General features: G+C 43.2%; 1 protein-coding gene across 1 annotated transcript in view; it reads right to left on the bottom strand.

Annotated features, from left to right (window-relative positions):
• The window catches only part of Kiaa2012 (KIAA2012 ortholog), a 106,968-nt gene that overhangs the window by 57,252 nt on the left and 32,504 nt on the right, over nt 1–17,212 (bottom strand). Inside the window, exons 10-13 of the mRNA XM_076866834.2 lie at nt 14,072–14,236; nt 10,544–10,646; nt 7,255–7,385; nt 66–134 (exon numbers count right to left, since the gene is read on the bottom strand). Coding sequence (XP_076722949.2) covers nt 66–134; nt 7,255–7,385; nt 10,544–10,646; nt 14,072–14,236 — 468 coding nt within the window. The remainder of the gene's footprint in view (nt 1–65; nt 135–7,254; nt 7,386–10,543; nt 10,647–14,071; nt 14,237–17,212) is intronic.

The raw sequence follows: 17,212 nt of genomic DNA on the forward strand, positions 1-17,212 counted from the left end.
AAATCATATGTTCACGAGTCAAATGAGACAGACAAGTAGAGACAGTCTTTTAGGGAAAAGCTTACTTTGCAGGACTTGCTGGATACTGGATCCTTCCTCTTCATGGCTGATGTTTGAATAGGCAGATTCATAGACTGAAAAACAATCAGGGAGTTTACCTAAGAGTGTGAAAAACTCAGGGAAAGTCCCTTTTCCTTACCCCAAGATAGGGGAAATAAACAAGGAGATGCCTTGATGCCTAAGCATCAGTTGGATAGTTTTGAGAATCTGTTGATGCCACTAGGGAGAGAATGTTGATCTAGGATTTTTGAAAACATTGAGGAAAATACTGTTTTTAATCTAAGATGTTTAAAGGTGAAACACTCCTGGGCCCATGATGCTGAAATTCTGAGAGAACTTCTAACAGAAGGAACATAAAACAGTGAACGTATGACATACGCTGGAGGAGGTGCCCAGATTTGAAGAGATGTGCAGCCACAGGGCTGAGACACAAGTGTGAGGAGCCCCAGTCTCCAGCTATAGCTCCCAAACAAGGGGCAAATTGGACCAGGGCAGAGAGGAGGGATTCCAACCCATCTGACTTCAGCCAACAAGATAGGCTTTCTCACAGCTCTTGATGAATCCTTTTGTGATCTGTTAGAGCCACCAGGGGTGAGAATTCTTCTCCTAACTGTCCTTGTCAGTCAAAATGAAAACATATTAAAACAATGCTGTTTGAATGACTGAAGAGAATAAGGACGACAGACCTAAGAAAGAAAGTTCAGGGACAGGTAACAGCAAAGAGGCCCCATGAGTGGATCCTAAATGAAGGAAGAATGGTTTATAAAGGGAAAGTGTGTGTGTGTGTGTGTGTGTGTGTGTGTGTGTGTGTGTAAGGGGGGCGGCCAGAAGTGAGCTAGAGAGAGAAAGATGTGAGATAATAAGAAAGAAAAAGAGAATCCTAGCAAATTTGATCTGGAAAAGAGATCTTTTAGGCTAATTACCCACCTTAATTTATTTCAAGTATTTTATTTATTTTTGCTTCATTGTCTCATTACTGGTAATAAATATATTAGGGAGTTTGCCAAAAAAAAAAAAAAAAAAAAAAGAACGTTTGGGCTTTATTGATTGGCTCAGCGGCTGGGAGGCCTGGGAAAGGCAGCCTCCTATGCGCACCAACGGAGCACATGCACGCCTATCCCCGAGGCGGAGCCGGCAACCTGGGACTCTGAGAGCCCAGGATGGAGGGAGGAAAAGCCATAATTAGTGTTAATTGTTGACCCCACAGTTCAAGAATAGATGCTCTGGAGAATGGAAAATGAGAACAAACATTAATTATTGAGTAGGGACCTTGGAGACAGACACTCTGGATTAAAAGGAGAGAGATAAATTGCATAATGAATGTTAATTTTCCCTCCAAGAATTGAGTGGTCGGTGGTTGAAAAGGAAAAAAGGGGCTATAACAGTCCTAAAAGAGAAAACTCCATGTGTGTCGGGTGAGAGGGTAGAGGAGGGTTACCCCAACACTTTCCATTACCATTCATCACCGCACCCTTCGCCTCATTGCTCCCATGAAATCTGCTCTCCGGGGTTATCCTTAGAACTCTTTATTTTCCATGGTTGTCTGTTAGAAAGCTCAACCGTTTTCCCTGTAGCACATAAACCAGAAACCAGCCACACTGCATTACTGACAAGCTGAGGGGCACATACCACTGGATCTATTTTTTGTGTGCTGTAAGCTCTATGACTTGAAAGGAGGCCCCTGGAACTGTGGGCCTGTGGGTGCTGTTGCTGGGGTATGTGGGCTCCAGGGCCTTAATTGTTGTTTTATCTTAATTTCAATACAGGAGCCACATATACATCGCCTCCCGCAAAATAATTTCTTAACTAAAAGTAAAAACAGAATAAAGGTAATTATAGCCAATTTGCAGACTCCACAAACAGGCTTGTCACTGGTTACTCTGATTTCAAAATGCTGATTGACATCCCCACATCCAGGCAGTGTCCCTGGGGATCTTCATTTTCATCCCTCTGATCAGGCTCTTTTTTAAAAATATTTTTTTTAGTTATAGATGGATGCAACATCTTTATTTTGTTTATTTATTTTTATGTGGTGCTGAGGATTGAACCCAGTGCTTCACATATGTGAGGCAGGCGCTTGGCCACTGAGCTACAATCCCAACCCTGTCCAGGCTTTTATCAGCAGTTGTATGGATGATTTTCCCGTAGCCAAGACTCTCTGCCTCTCCTGTTCCTTCATGCTGGCACACACGTTGGGTTGCATGACATCCCTTCTCAAACATCTGTGATTCCTTGTTGCCTAAATGGCAGAATTTCAGCCCTAGCCTGGCACATAAGGCCTTCTCTGGTCTGGCCCTGGCCTGCCTTTCAGCGCCAGCTCCCTGCCTCTGTGGTCCACTGACACTGGGCCACTGCTCATTTCCCACATGTTTGCTATGTCCCTGCCTCTTTTTATCTTTGTTCATGTGGGTCTCTGAGTGGGCTGTGTTGTTCCTTCCCCTTCTCTGTTTTTCTACTTATACTAATTTCTCAAAGGTCAGTGCAAATAAGGATTGCTTTGTCAAAGCTGTTCTGTCTCCTAAGCTAGAATTATTCACTCCTTCTTTGAGCAAACCTGAACTACATTGCTTAGGCCTCTATAGATGCATTTCCTTTTGCTTTGTGGCAGAGAAAGTTGCCTGTGAATCTATTCTCTTGCACAGATTGTGAGGTCTCTGAGGGCATTAGCCACAGTACTGGTGCCGCGTCCTGGGGAGTTGAGTGAGGAAAGCACAGACAGGCCTAAGAAGGAATTCTAGCTCTCCCCTTACCAGGGAAGTTATCTACCTGTGTCCCAATTTCTTCACCAATGATATGTGAATGAAAATTCTTCTTAGGATTATTGAAATAACAAAATAGGATAATTAATGTAGCATAGGGCCTGAGAAGGTTCACTCTCAAAAAAAAATATATATATATATTTATTTATTTTTTTAGTTATAGGTGGACACAATATCTTTATTTTATTTTTTATGTGGTGGCAAGGATCGAACCAGTACCTCACGTATGCGAGGCAAGCGCTCTTCCTCTGAGCCACAATCCCAGCCCCTCACTCTCAATATTCCATCCTTTTGTATCCCTTGCACATGGTAGGTGTTCAGAACATTACATCAAAGGAGTCAAACATATGTTATGGGCATTCTTCTTTTAGGCCCAGTGATAATTTCATATTGGAATTTTATTTAATACTTTACAAGATGGAGTGTAGGTATGAACTAGTTTGATTTTCACAGATCAACATGACATAGGCCAGCAGATCATGTTAAGGTACAAGGTAATCTGCTGTTACAAGATGTCCTCCTCCACGCCCTGCCAAAATAAACATTTACTTCTCTTTTGCATAAGAGCCCAGAAGTAGATGGGCAGATCAGGATGGTTTTACTCTATGAAGTTACCTGGGCTCCCTGGCTCCTTATATATTTTTGCCTCATTAACCCATTGAGTATGACTTTCTTCTCCATGGTTAAAGCTATTTCCCCACGGCAACCAAGACTGAGCAGAAAGAGGAAGGGCAGGGCAAATGGTTTTCTTTTAAGGAAATGACCTGGAAGTAGCACATATTAACTTCCATTCACATCTCATTAGTTAAAATGTAATCACTTTACAACTTATATATGACAAATCTGCAAAGGATGCTGAGAAATCATCTTTAGGTAGCCATGTGTTCAGTTAAAGTTCAAGGACAGAGATACTATTAATAAATGGAATAATGGAAGAATGGGTATTGGGGAATAATTAAAGTCTCTACTACTTAACAGTTTTGATCAATGTTTATGGGCAGTGCTCCATGAGTACCAGCTGTTTTCTGGGATATTCAGAAGTAAAGAAGGGGAGTCTACCAACCAAAGTTTTAAATCTAGAAGAGGAAAGAAGAAAAAGGATAAAAAAAGATAAAGTGAGTGAGTGCTTAGTAAGAGGCTCAGACAGTCATACTGTGTGGAACCTAAGCTCGTAACAATCCATGTGGTTGGGGAGGTCAGGTCAGGTGTCACTATGAAGATGAGACTTTAGCTAGTTCTGGAAGCCTCGAAGCATGGACAGAAGGGACTAGAGGCAGTGTGATGTTGTGGGAAGACCTCTTACCTAACTAAGCACAGAACCCCATATTTGCCATATATAAGTTGTATGACTTTGAGCAAATCACACCTCTCTGAGCCTTAGTTTTCTTATCCATAAAATGAGAGTTTTTTGATCACGGCCTTCTAGCTCTAAAGACCTTTCATGGACATTCCCCAACCCCCTCCATAGAATGCCTTAGGAAAGGAAGATTTAGCTGGACTATGGAGAGGTTAAGAGAGACATAGGACCATCCTCACTTCATTCAAACAGCTCTGCTTTTTTGTTTTTATCTATTGGTGTCTGAGCAAGTCTGATTAAATGCTTCCTTTGCATAAATGCTAATGACAGTGAATCTCTCTCTCTCTCTCTTTTGGTACTAGTCATTGAACCCAGGGGAGATTTACCACTGAGCCACACCCCCAGCCCTTTTAATTCTTTGTTTTGATAAAGGGTCTCACTAAGTTGCTTAGGGCCTCACTGTGTTGCTGAGGCTGGCTTTCACCTTATGATCCTCCTGCCTCAGCTTCCTGAGTTTCTGGGATTACAGGCGTGCACCATCTTGCCCAGCTCCAAGGTCCCTCTTGACTTTAGAGTTCTCCAAAACAGAACAAAACTAGGGGAGGTAGAATTCCTAACTTCATATGCTCTTTAAAAAGAATATATCATCTGCAAAAAATAAAGATAAATATGCTTCAGTCCTTTTTAGTAAACTTTTTATTCAAAAAAGAAATTCTAGTATATTCAGAGCAAACTATTATTTTTGACATTTTTCTTCTTTGAAAGTTAAGTGGTGATGATGGTACCTTTTCAGTTAAATATGAGGTCAGGAGTCTTTGTGTTTATAGGAATCACAAGGTTTTTGTCAAAGGGAAGGAAGGAGAGCCCTAATTTTTTTTTTAGCTACTCTGCTGGTGGCTCTTTGGACACCTTTCAGTGTGGGCTTTGGAGGCCTTCCTGGTTTCTCTATGACAGGGGAAAGAACCCTGCTTCTTTCTAGAGTCTGGGACAAACACACTGTTACAGCTGGCCTTCTTGCCATCACTCAACACTATGGTACATGTGACTGACCCAATTTAGCTCCATACAGAGGCTGATGGGAATCTTCCATAATTCTGTAAGAAGAGCTTATTGGTTAGGGTTCAGTGCAGAACAGAAACCACCCACATATTTTTGGAATAAACTGGGTCAAAAAGCTGCTGCAGAGCCTGGTGTGGTGGCACAAACTTAGAATCCCAGTGACTTGGAAGACTGAGGAGAATCCCAGTTCAAAGCCAGATTCCACAATTTAGTGAGATTTCCAGCAACTTAGTGAGATCTTGTCTCTCTCTCTCTCTCAATCTGTCAATCAATTAATCAATCGGACTGGGGATGTAGCTCAGTGGTGAACACTCCTGGGTTAAATCCCCAGCGCCAAAAAACAAAACAAAACCCAAAAAGCTCTGTAGCAGCAACTGCTTCTAGTCATGCTCAGTCTTCATGAGCTCAATGCCAGCTTAAGTAGCCCCAGACTTGGACACCTTTGCCTCACTTATGCTCTCCAAATCTCAAGCAAGCACATCTAATTGGCAGAACGTAATTTGCATCCAGCCCCCTAGATGCAAAGGTTATCTGGGAAATGTAGTTTTTTAGCCTTTTAGCATCTGTTGTACAGAAAGGCCCACTGGGAGGAAATGCTGGGTGCCCAATGACCATATCAGCCATGTTTTCATTTATTCAAACATTTGACCTGAAATCAGTAGAACTGGTAACATCTGCCAACATTATTGCATTATTAAGAAACACTGGGCAAAAGGAACAATGTAAATTATTACCACATAGATCTCCTCTACCTTTCTCTACTTCTTCCCACCTAGAGGTGGATGGATTGTGGGCCCTGTGATTCAGAACTAATGTTGTAGAATACGAACAGTCATAAATTAGTGAATGACTGAGATCCTGCTTCAGGATTTAGACAGCAGAACTGCCCCCACTGAGAGTCTCCTTGGGGAAGGGGCATATTTAGAAACATACCCTATTAGAACTGGAAGGGAACCTTAGAAATCATCAGTTTAGCATTTTCCAAAGTATGTTCCAAAACCAATTTAGATTCACGTGATGCGTTGCTGAAAACAAAAGCATTCAGTGGTCAAATAAGTTTGGAAAATGATGAATATCCCCATCTGAAAAACTATGATTCACATTAGCAGATGAGAGATTCCATGAAGTCCTTGGTAAGGAATCTGATTAACTCTAGTCCACTGGTTCCCAAATGGATTTGACCCCAGAACCCTTCCCTTCTGAGGCACTGGCATTTATTCCACAGGACATGTGCTGTGAAGATTGGATGTAATACCGACTTCCCTGTTTTTTTTTTTTTTAAAGAGAGAATTTTTTTAATATTTTATTTTATTTGGTTTTCGGCGAACACAACATCTTTGTTTGTATGTGGTGCTGAGGATCGAACCTGGGCCGCACGCATGCCAGGCGAGCGTGCTACCGCTTGAGCCACATCCCCAGCCCCTAACTTCCCTGTTTCCATATGAAAAAGTTGAGGTCCAAAGGAAAGAAGTGATTTGCCTGTGATCACAGAAACCACAGGTGGTAGAACTGGAAATAAAACCTAAGACTTTAGACATTCAGTCCAGAGTTCTTTTTTCTTCCTCACATGGTCTCATCTAATTCTCCTCTGAATCTCTAAGCATCACCTTTAAGACAATAGCTGCTATGAGACAGGCTTCTCAAGGAAAATCATACTTTATCAAATATTCTGCCAACATGGGCAGGTCCTCCCAAGGGGACCCCACAACTTATCACAAATGACAAAGTGGAGAACAGAAAGTCAACTACTGAGCATATATTTGTCCCCAATTAACCATTGTTTAGAGATAGGTGGGATATTCTCAGACCCTTGGTCTTTCTGTTTACCAAATCATAGATCATCAGGAAATGACACCAAATATATTAGTCTATTACCATAAAGCAAATTACCCTAAACCCCGGTGACGTAGAGCAATAAACCTGTTTTGTATCTCATCTTTTTGGTGAGAGTGGTGGGAGTGGTGTAGGAGTGGGATTCTGGCTTAGCCTCTCATGAGGTCACAGTTACACCACTAGCCAGGGATGTAGTCATCTGAACACTTAACTGGGGCTGCAGAATCTCCTGTCAAGGCAGCTCACTTGCAGGGCTGAAAAATTCATTCTGCTGTTGGCAGGAGGCTTCGGTTCCTTGCCATGTGGACTGCTTGCCATACACTGCCAGAGTGGCCTCATGGCAGACACAGTGGTTATCTTTCTCCAGAAGGAATAATCTAAGCAAGGAGAAAGCTGCAAGGCCCTTATGATTCCACAATGGTTTGTCCCCCACCAAGATTTATGTTGAGATTTAATCCCTAAAAGAGAGGTGGTACGATCTTCAAGAAGTGTTTTGGTCATGAGGGCTCTGCTGTCTCATGGGACCCAAGCAAAAGAGTGAGTTCTCATTCTTGAAGGACTCTATTAATGTGAGTGTGGGTTGTTATTGAGTGAGGCAATCCCCTTGTCTCTCTGGCACTCACTTGCTTTCCCTTACATTATGTTATGGTGCAGCACGAGACCCTCCCCAGAAGCTGAGAAGTGTCAAAGAATTTGTGGACATGTGTTGAAACCACATCCCAGGGAAGAGTTGCAAGGGGAAAGGATGCTAGTTAAATGACAACAAACAAATAGACAAACAACAACAACAGCAACAACAAAATAAAACAAAAAAACATTTTGGGAGTAAAAAAAAAAAATCTATTTAGGACAGGGCAAACGCTAATTAGAACTCTGGAAGAGACCAGGAATTTAAGTTTACACAGACCTGAAATCCCAGTCTGAATCCTTGGCACAAACATTCTTGAACTTCTTGCATTAAAAAGTTCTGAATAAAAGAACTTCTGAGAGAAAACGTCTATTGCTGGCACTGTGACCAGGAGAATGGATGAAGGATTTGAATCAAGGGGTAAGCAATTCAGAAAGCAAATCCAATGTTTTGACTCATATCCGTCCAAGTTGACTTTTTCTTTCTTAAGCCTTTGAATTTTCTAAGTGTTGCAACATCCCAACATGACCAAGAGGGTCAAATTCCAGCTCTAGTCTTCACATCTTTTTTTTTTTTTTCTGAAGGTAATATTCATCTCTTGATGCTGTCTGAAAACAAGAGATCATGATCTAATTGCCTAAGAATTTATTTCCAAATAGTTGTTGACAGAGTCTGAAAGTTTCAGAAAGATCAGACAGATCATATTCCCTCCTTTACTTATTTTTTTTAATTAAAAAAATAAAAACCATGATCTCCAAAGAATTTTCCTTTATGGCACCTGGAATATTCAGTCAATCAATAAGCATTTCTTGGACATATGATAAAGAAAAAGAGTTCCCTATATAGGAATATATAGGACTCCTATATTTGGGAGCTAAACAGAAAACAGATGCAGACAAATACAAATACAGTCATCACAGAAGTGAGATTGAGTGAGAGGAATGGGCCAAGGCTACATGGAGGCAGTTGTATGAGATGAGGATTTATTCAGGAAAAAAAAGTCCTAGAATAGATAAAGCTATACTAGATATTTGGGGGATGATCTGGGCAAAGGCTTGGAGAGAAAAGAATGGAGACCAAATGGGCTCCTTAAAGAGATGAGAAAAGGGTGAGCAGGAATGTAGGGGGAGATGAGATGGGAAGGGGAGAATGGAGATGGTGATGGAGATGGATTTGAACAAACTTAGCAGATTCTGGGTAAGAGGGAAAAGTTTTGTTTTCAGTATACTTCTCAAACCATATCAAAGCAGACCAAAAAAAAAAAAAAAAAAAAAAAAAAAAAAAAAGCAATTCTCCCCAAAGAAACAAACAACCTTTTCCCTTAATAGAAATTCTTAGAAAACTAGACTTGTTCTGTAGAACCCTGTAGGAAGATGTGGGTTTAAGAATTTCCCCCACCTTCCAGGGGACCATCCAATCACCAGTAAGGCTGAAGGTCAACCAACTATATATGGAAGACAGACAAGAAAGAAGCGAGTGACTGAGCAAATTGATTATTGGATCAGCTCATTCATTCAACAAACACATGGTGAATGCCTTTGGATTTGAGAGGCAAGTGGGATTAAATGTATTGTCCATGGGACTGGGACAAAATGGAGACAAGTCTCCATTTATTCAGCACAAATTTCATTTCTCTCTCTACTGGAAATTATCAAAAGATTTTTCTTTTGAAAAATCTATGTGTCAGGGACTGTGCTAGGTGCTGGGAATACTGAAGTGACCGAAGCCCAAATATTTCTTTTTCTGCTTCTGGCTTTTGCTTTGCCAAAAGGGAATCTATGTCTTCTGGAACACAGTGGACAAATGTGCAGCAGGTGAACAGAATCACATTTGCTGTCCAGCTGTTGTACCAGCTGTGCCACACGGGCAGTCCCCTCCACCTGTTTCACTCCTGTTTCCACCAATTCAGAACCAAGATATTCCAAGATATTTTTATACTCATCTCATATAACCCCAGCAGTGATGGAAGTTCTTTGACACTGAATTTGGAACCAAGCACATTCTACTTTCTGGAAATCCACATACTAGGTGGTTACTTCAATAGCAACAGACCTAGGTTGTAAAAGGCAGCAAGTCAGGGGGTTTCTTAATGGCAAGGAGGTCAGTCGTCTCACTTCAGATGCAGGAACCATGGACAGAGAATGGATGAGGGAATGACCCAAAGTCATCCGGCCACATAGAGGACAAGCCAGTGTGACTCAAATCTCCTGGCTTTAATTCCACACTTTAAAAACAAAATTTTTATTAAGCCAGTTATGGCATAACCCACCAAATGAATGCAGCTTTTCTTCTCCCTCATTGAGGGGCCTGCTGACTGCACAACTCATGTGGACACATCATGTCAATTTCAGGGTGGCTGACACCCTCTGACTTTGTCTTTTTCCTTTTGCAAAATGGTTACTGCCCAGAGCCAGCATCTCTTTTCCAAAAAGTGAATGTGCCAGGAGGAGTTTTGGAAACTGCTTTGTTATCTGTTAGGAGCCAGATGATTCACAGCAATGAACCAACACACATGACAAGGATACCTGATTGGATTACCAATTAGACACCTCCACCTCTGGAGAGTGGTTGGAAAGAAGAGAAAAGGCAGTGTTTAGTTTGGGCAAATACCAAAAGGGCTTTATCATCCCCATCAGGGCACCAGCATGGCACAGTAGACCTCTTCCAAACCATTCCTCTGGAACTCCTCTCTCCAGATGCTCCAGCAAGAGTGAACTTGTTATGTGAACATAGGGTTATTGTGTCTGAGCTACAGAAGCACCTCTGTGTCAGCGAGAGGGGAGAAACCGGCTGACTTGTGTCTGTTTTTAATGATGTCTCTGCTGCTGTGGAATTTTGGAAGCTGCAGGTAAAAATCTTTCCTTTTGAAGCCAAGGCTGACCTGGGATATGTTAGCTCACTCTCGACCTGGCAGTAGCCTTGGTTCTGGTGGGCTCTGGGAGGGAAGGGCAGATGTTTTCTCCATCTGGACCCAGCAAGAAGCGCCCCAGTGTGGGATCTCTGGAATCTTCTTGAAAATAAGCATAAGCATGGGCAACATTAGCCCTAGTGTGGGTGAGGGAGGCTGAACCTGGAATGTTATGTTCCCTTAATCCCTGGTGGGTACATGCTCGCAGTTGCTGGTGTGCTCAGGTGCCTGCCAGAGTCCAGGGTAAGCCCTACACCTGGGAGATGGGGGAGCAGAGCCATTGCTTAGGCCCTGTCCTCTGGGGGTCAAGAAGGGATGAATAAGGAGGGGCAGCCACAAGCCCCTATCATGCCTTTGTGAGAGTCCAGAGAAGGTAGTCTCTTTGGCCTCTTGGGGGCAGGGCAAGGCTTCTGGGGGCACCTCATGTGACAGGAAGGAAGCCCTTTCTCCAGGTTGTATAGCCTAGCCTCTAGGCATGGGGCTGGTGACTTCTGCCTCTGCTTTCCCTGTCCTTCAGATGCCTCTGGGCAGCACTCAGCCTGCTTAGCTGACACCTGGACACAAATGCTGGAGCTGCTTGGGCATTCCAGCAGCTCAGGCCAAGGAACAGAAGGAAGCCATGTTTCCTTCAGTTACTTAAAAAGAATGAAGGTGTCTCTATAACCTTACTATAAAGGCAAAAGTAAATAAATTAATTAAAAAACAAAACAAAAATCCAAATAACCCTTTTCACCTATTCTACTCTCATATTCACCATAGAACACTTCTGTGACCAGATATATGAAGGTTTTTCCCCCACACCAAGCACCTCTCTAGCAGACCTTGACTTGGCATCCTATTACTCAATTCAGTCCTGACATTATCTACCTGGTGATGGCTCCCACAGGGTGAGGACTCAGTTCCACAAGACTGCTCCTATTTCAGATACCAATCGAACATCCCAGTGGGTGGCTTGTCCTTCTGACTCCCTCCTTGAGCCTGATAATTTGCTCCTTGGCTCACAGAACTCAAGGAAACACTTAAGTTTACTGGTTTGTTATAAAAGATGTAAAAGCTGGGGGTAAATACCAGATGAAGAGATGCATAGGGTGAGGTCTGGCAGGGGCGTGCGTGCCAAGCTTCCATGCTTTCTCTGGGCATGTTACCTCACACACCCCTACTTTCAGCAGTCAGAAGCTCATCAACCCTCTTTGAGAGCTTGCTCTCCAGCGCTATCCCTCCCCTCTTTCTGGAGGCTGGTGGGTGGGGCAGAAAGCTCCAATCTTCTAATCCCATAATTACTTGGTCTTTCTGGTGTCTGGCCCCATACTGAGGTTATCTGTGGGGCCTACCCTAAGTCACTGCATTAGCATAAACTCAGTTGTTATCAAAAGGTCTCCCTATGAATAAGATACTCCTATCAAGCTGGAAATTCCAGGGGTTTTAGCTCTGTGACAAAGACCAAATGCAGTTCATATTATACCACACTTGTATTCCCCATCTCCAATGCAAAGGGATAGGGGTAGGGCAGGCTTCCAGCTAGAGTGCTTAGGAGTTTACACACACACATGTCCACACACACGCGCGCACACACACACACACCAAGGCACAACACACACATGTTCACACAGAGCTACACATTTTTGCACACGTGCATATATGTTTACAGTCATAAGACAAACATGTACACACGCACAACCACACACACAGGCATGCATGCCCATACACACGTATACACATATGTACATATGTGTCACACATGAACAAGACACACATATACTGAAACATGCACTCATTCATAGGCCTGCATTCATCTATAGACACAAAGTCACTCATGAGTGTGCATGGATGCACACAAGTACACATACACACCACACGGGTATGTAAGCACACACACACCACCACTCAGAGACACGTGCTTACAACACACATTCACCTGGACACGTGCACACACCCACCATACACACTTGAGACTTCAGGCTGCCCTCTTGTCCCTGTCATGGCCATGGCATATATTCCAGTCAGAACTCTCCCTTTATAAGGCTGTCCAAGAGAAGGTGTGTGTCTGTCTGTTGTGATCTGTCCTGAATGATAGGACCTCCACGAGATGGTCCTAGGTGCTGACAGGACAGCACTTCAAGCCTGGCTCATTTGCCTTGGATCAGAAGACCAGGGCTGCCACACCAGCATAAAGCAGAATGCTCCAGTCAGAGGTGGTTTTGGGGGGGGGGGAAGAGTAAGTGTGGGGGATTGTGGGGAGGAAGGGATTGTATTTTGACCATCTCAGCCTTAAATAGAGAAGCTGCAAGCACAGAATGGAGTTATTGATCTAGATATTTAATTTATATTTACAAAAATTCAACTCTTTTGGAAGCTGAGGCATGAGGATGATGAGTTCAAAGCTAGCCTCAGCAATTTAATGAGGTCCTAAGCAACTCAGCAAGACCCTATCTCTCTATAAAATAGCAAAAAGGACCGGGGATGTGGCTCAGTGTTTGAGCGTGCTGGGTTCAATCCCTGGTACCAAACCAAACCAAACAAGCAAGCAAACAAACAAACAAAAGAATTTAACTATACTTGCTTTGGGGTCAGAATGAGAGGGGGCAGGGAGGGAGAGAGAAAAGAGATAAAGAGACAGAAAGAGAATATTTAAATAGAGAGGCATCCGGTCCCTGAGTGAGCCTGAAATGCAAGAGTGCTATCTGTCATCTTCCTGATGGCTCTCAGTCCCACGTCCTCTGAGTATGAGCTTCTCACAGCCTTTCTTTGCACAATCTGTCCTCAAACACTTGCCAGCCTCTTCATCTGGTCGTCCCTCCCTCACAAGTGGTTGGGGGCGGGGTGGGGGGGGGGAGGGCTGCAGTGAAGGAGCAGCTGGCTGGGCTGTGCTTTCTTGATGATGGCCTGTCAGTCTCCAGCATGGCACCTCCCTGGGGATTTTGGGGGGCGTGATGGGGACTCAGCAATCTTCACTCTGTGAGCTAACTTGAGAGCTCCTGTGATCACTGCTACTGCACCGCCCTTGCATTGGTGCACTTGGCTAAGCATCGAGTCTCCAGGCTCCTTCAGGATGAGACCTTTAAGCAGGCTAAATCATAGGGGGGCGTGGTCTTGTCCTGCCTCACCCTCCAGTCGAAAGCCAGGGTTTTTTGCTCTCTGTGACTGCCTAAGCCGGAAGGTGGCTTCTGAGGACTCTTGCCATGGGCAGGGTCCCCAAGGTCTCTTACCTCGGGGATAGGTTATGACTGGGTGTGGAGTATGCCTGTGGCATCCAGTGTGTGCCTCTCCCAGGAGCTCCTGAGCTGCGTCATCACCCGCTGCTGCCAGGGTGAGGAAAGCACTAAATGGCTTGGCTGTACGTGTTGGTGCAGCAAACCCTCAAACATGTACCGACTCTTTAGGATGCGTGAACATTAATCCCACTGACATGGGAGGAACACTGCTGATTTCCCCTTTTCAATGACGAACTGACATTGCCATGCAGCCCCAATATGAAACACCCACAAGCTGACCAGGGAGGGGGATCCACGCATCCCAGGAATGCGTACCTTGTCCTGTTGCCAGTGTCCTCACATTTGGGGTGCCTGTGGGGCTGCTGCGGCTTGATGTCTGGAGGCTGTCCCGGTCCCCCTGGCTCTCCCACTGTTTCCTTTCTCTAATCAGGGGTTGAAGGTCCAGTGGTGGTTTCACATTCAGGGACAGAACACTGTCATCTTCAAAAGTAGAAGGGGAAAAAGCAGGAGTGAGAGCTTCTGCATCAGCAGAGAGGAGAGCGAATCTCTTTCCTAACTTGGTTGTTAGTTCCGATGCTTAGGATGGTGTAGTCACTTATCCTCCAGTTCCTCTCTTTTCCCATCTCGCTAAAGAACAGGGACCAGATATCCCCTATAGCCAAGATGAAATTGGGGAGGAATTGAGTCTCGGTGTTTGTTATTCTCATCTTATGGGTGGGATCCTGAGATGGAAGTAGGACTAGAGATGCTGCAGACTCCTTCCACCCCCAATCTGAAGGCTCTGACAAGGGAGACCCCAGCTTTAGAAATCATGGGATTATTGGATACAGATTTCTGACCACAAAATGAGTTTTCTAGGTGGAGCCAATGGTCACATTCCATACTTATGATATGTAATTAGGAAATAAAGCTGCCTCTTAGTGTCCAGGACATGCTGGATACCCAGATCCTCAGATTCTCAAGTCCCTTATAGAAAATGGCATAGTATTTGCATAGAACCTACATGCACCCTCTCATATACTTGAAATTATCTCTAGATTACTTATAATACCTAATACAATGTAAATGATTCACAAATAGTAGTTATAGCGTATCATCTGGTGAATAATGGAAAGAAAAATGTTTGTGTTCAGTATAGATATATATGTATTTTGCTATTATTTTTGATTTGTGGTTGGTGTGGATTTGGAACCCAGAGAAATGGATGGCCAATGGTACCACCCTCCAGAGGATAGTCAGAGGGTCACAGGATTGATGATAACACTCCAGAAAGTACATCATACCCCCACCTCTCTGCTCTCTTTTCATAACCCGCAGGGACTGGGCTAGGATGGCTGAAACCCAGAAACCTAAGTGACTGAGCTTTGGCTTCATCTTTCAGAGAGAGTGATGTTTATTTCACGTCCAACACAACTGTTACTTTTGGGGTTTAAAAGCTGGCTTCCCATACCGTCTCAAAATATCACAGACTGCTTATTTATTACAAAGGAGAAAAGGAATCTTTGTAGAATGGAAATCTAGCAGACAGCATCTTTAACTGAGCAATGAAATTTAACTTTACCTATAATCAAGCAAATTGACATTTTGTGTCCCTTGATGTGATGCACCAAGAAGGACACCACATTGTATGTGATATTCCTGTGAGAAATGTTGAATCTGAATCTCATTATGAGGAAACAGACCAACTGGATGGTAATTCTGGCAACTGGCCCATCTTCTTCAAGAATGCCGATAATCAGGGCTGAGGCTGTAGCTTAGTGGTAGCGCTTGTCTCATATGTGTGAGGCACTGGGTTCAATCATCAGCACCACATAAAAATAAATAAATAAAATGCAGATATGGTGTCCACCTGCAGCTACAAAAATTTAAAAAAAGAATGTTGATAATCATAGAAGAGTCTGAAGAACTCCTCTATTAAAAAATTCCAAAGAGATGTGACAACTAAGTGTCATGCATGACCCGGAGTTGAATTCTGGATTGGAAAAACAAAAATCTGTAAGGAATATTACTAGTATAATAAGAGAAATCTGAATGTGGATTGTATATTAGAAAATAGAATTATGCTAATAATACTTTTCTTGAGTGTGATAATTGTAGTTAGGAAGAGAACTTTCTTTCTCTTAGGAGATATGTAGTGATAAGGAATAAGATATACAATGTCTGGAACTTGCTCCCAGATGGTTTGACAATAAAATAAAATATGTATGTGTGAATATGAAGATATAAACATTGGTTTCTGTGCTATTAAAGGTGAAATAATCCAGGGCTAAGCAAGTATATGGGCATGTGCAATCTCTGTGTCCATGGGACAGTCCCAATTTTTAGCTCTAAATGCCCTTGCTGCAAGGCATGGTGGTGCATACCTGTAATCCTTGCTCCTCAAGAGGCTGAGGCAAGCAGTTTGCAAGTTCAAGCCCAGCCTGGGCAATTTAGTGAGAATTTGTCTCATATAAAATAAAAAGGGCTGGGGATGTAGCTTAGTAATAGCACTACATGTATGTAAGTAAGTGTATGTTCTTAAGAATGTATGTATGTGTATGTAAATATTGCCACATATTCTTGCATGAGGGTATGAGCAGAGTGCCAAGAAAAACTTGCTTCTTTGGATCCCTTTCTTTATGCATCTACTACTGGGTTAGGTCACATACTGAACTAACTCACATCCAAGTATCAGAGACTTCTTAACTTCTGCCTGGCAGGCTGGCAGGAGATGGACAAGCTGTAGATTCTGAGCCCCTGCTTAGTGGATATGGCAGCTCAGAACTAGCAGAGGGCAGTGCAAGATGAACCATACTGAAGACAACTTGCCCATGTTGTCATTTATCTTGTGGCTGTTAGGGCTTTGATCTGGAATATCCTTCAAAGACTCATATATGGAAAGATTTGTTCCTTAAGGCAGCAATGTCCAGAGGTGGGAGTTTTAGAAAATGATTAGATCACGAGGGCTCTAGCCCTCATCATTTAATTTGAATGGGTTATTGGGAAGTGGGACCTGGTTAGAGGAAGTACGTTCGTTACTGGGAGCTGCCTGGGAAGGGTTGATCTTGTCCCTGGCCCTTTCTTCTCTCTTCCTTTTTTGCTTCCTGGCTGCCATGAGCTAACAACTTTTCTCTGACACACCCTTCCACCATGATATTCTGCCTCACCTCAGGTCCAAAGCAATGGAGCTGGAAGACCATGGTCTGAAACCTCTGAAACTGTGAGCCTTTAAGTTGTCACAGCAACAACAACAAAAAAATGACTATTGCAGCACTTCTGGCTGTGCACTTGACAGGGTACCCATAGGTAGAAAGCTGCTTTCTTAACTATTTGCACACAGAGTGACCCTTACTAACATTTCAATATTTTATAAAGGAAACTGTAAAGTCTTTAGGATGATGAATGCTCACATAACATACTAAATAAGCCTCTGCCCCAATAGTCAGAGGATGTTCTTAAAAACCTACATGTTTCAAA

Source organism: Callospermophilus lateralis, chromosome 9 (assembly GCF_048772815.1).
Source record: "Callospermophilus lateralis isolate mCalLat2 chromosome 9, mCalLat2.hap1, whole genome shotgun sequence".
NCBI lineage: Eukaryota > Metazoa > Chordata > Mammalia > Rodentia > Sciuridae > Callospermophilus > Callospermophilus lateralis.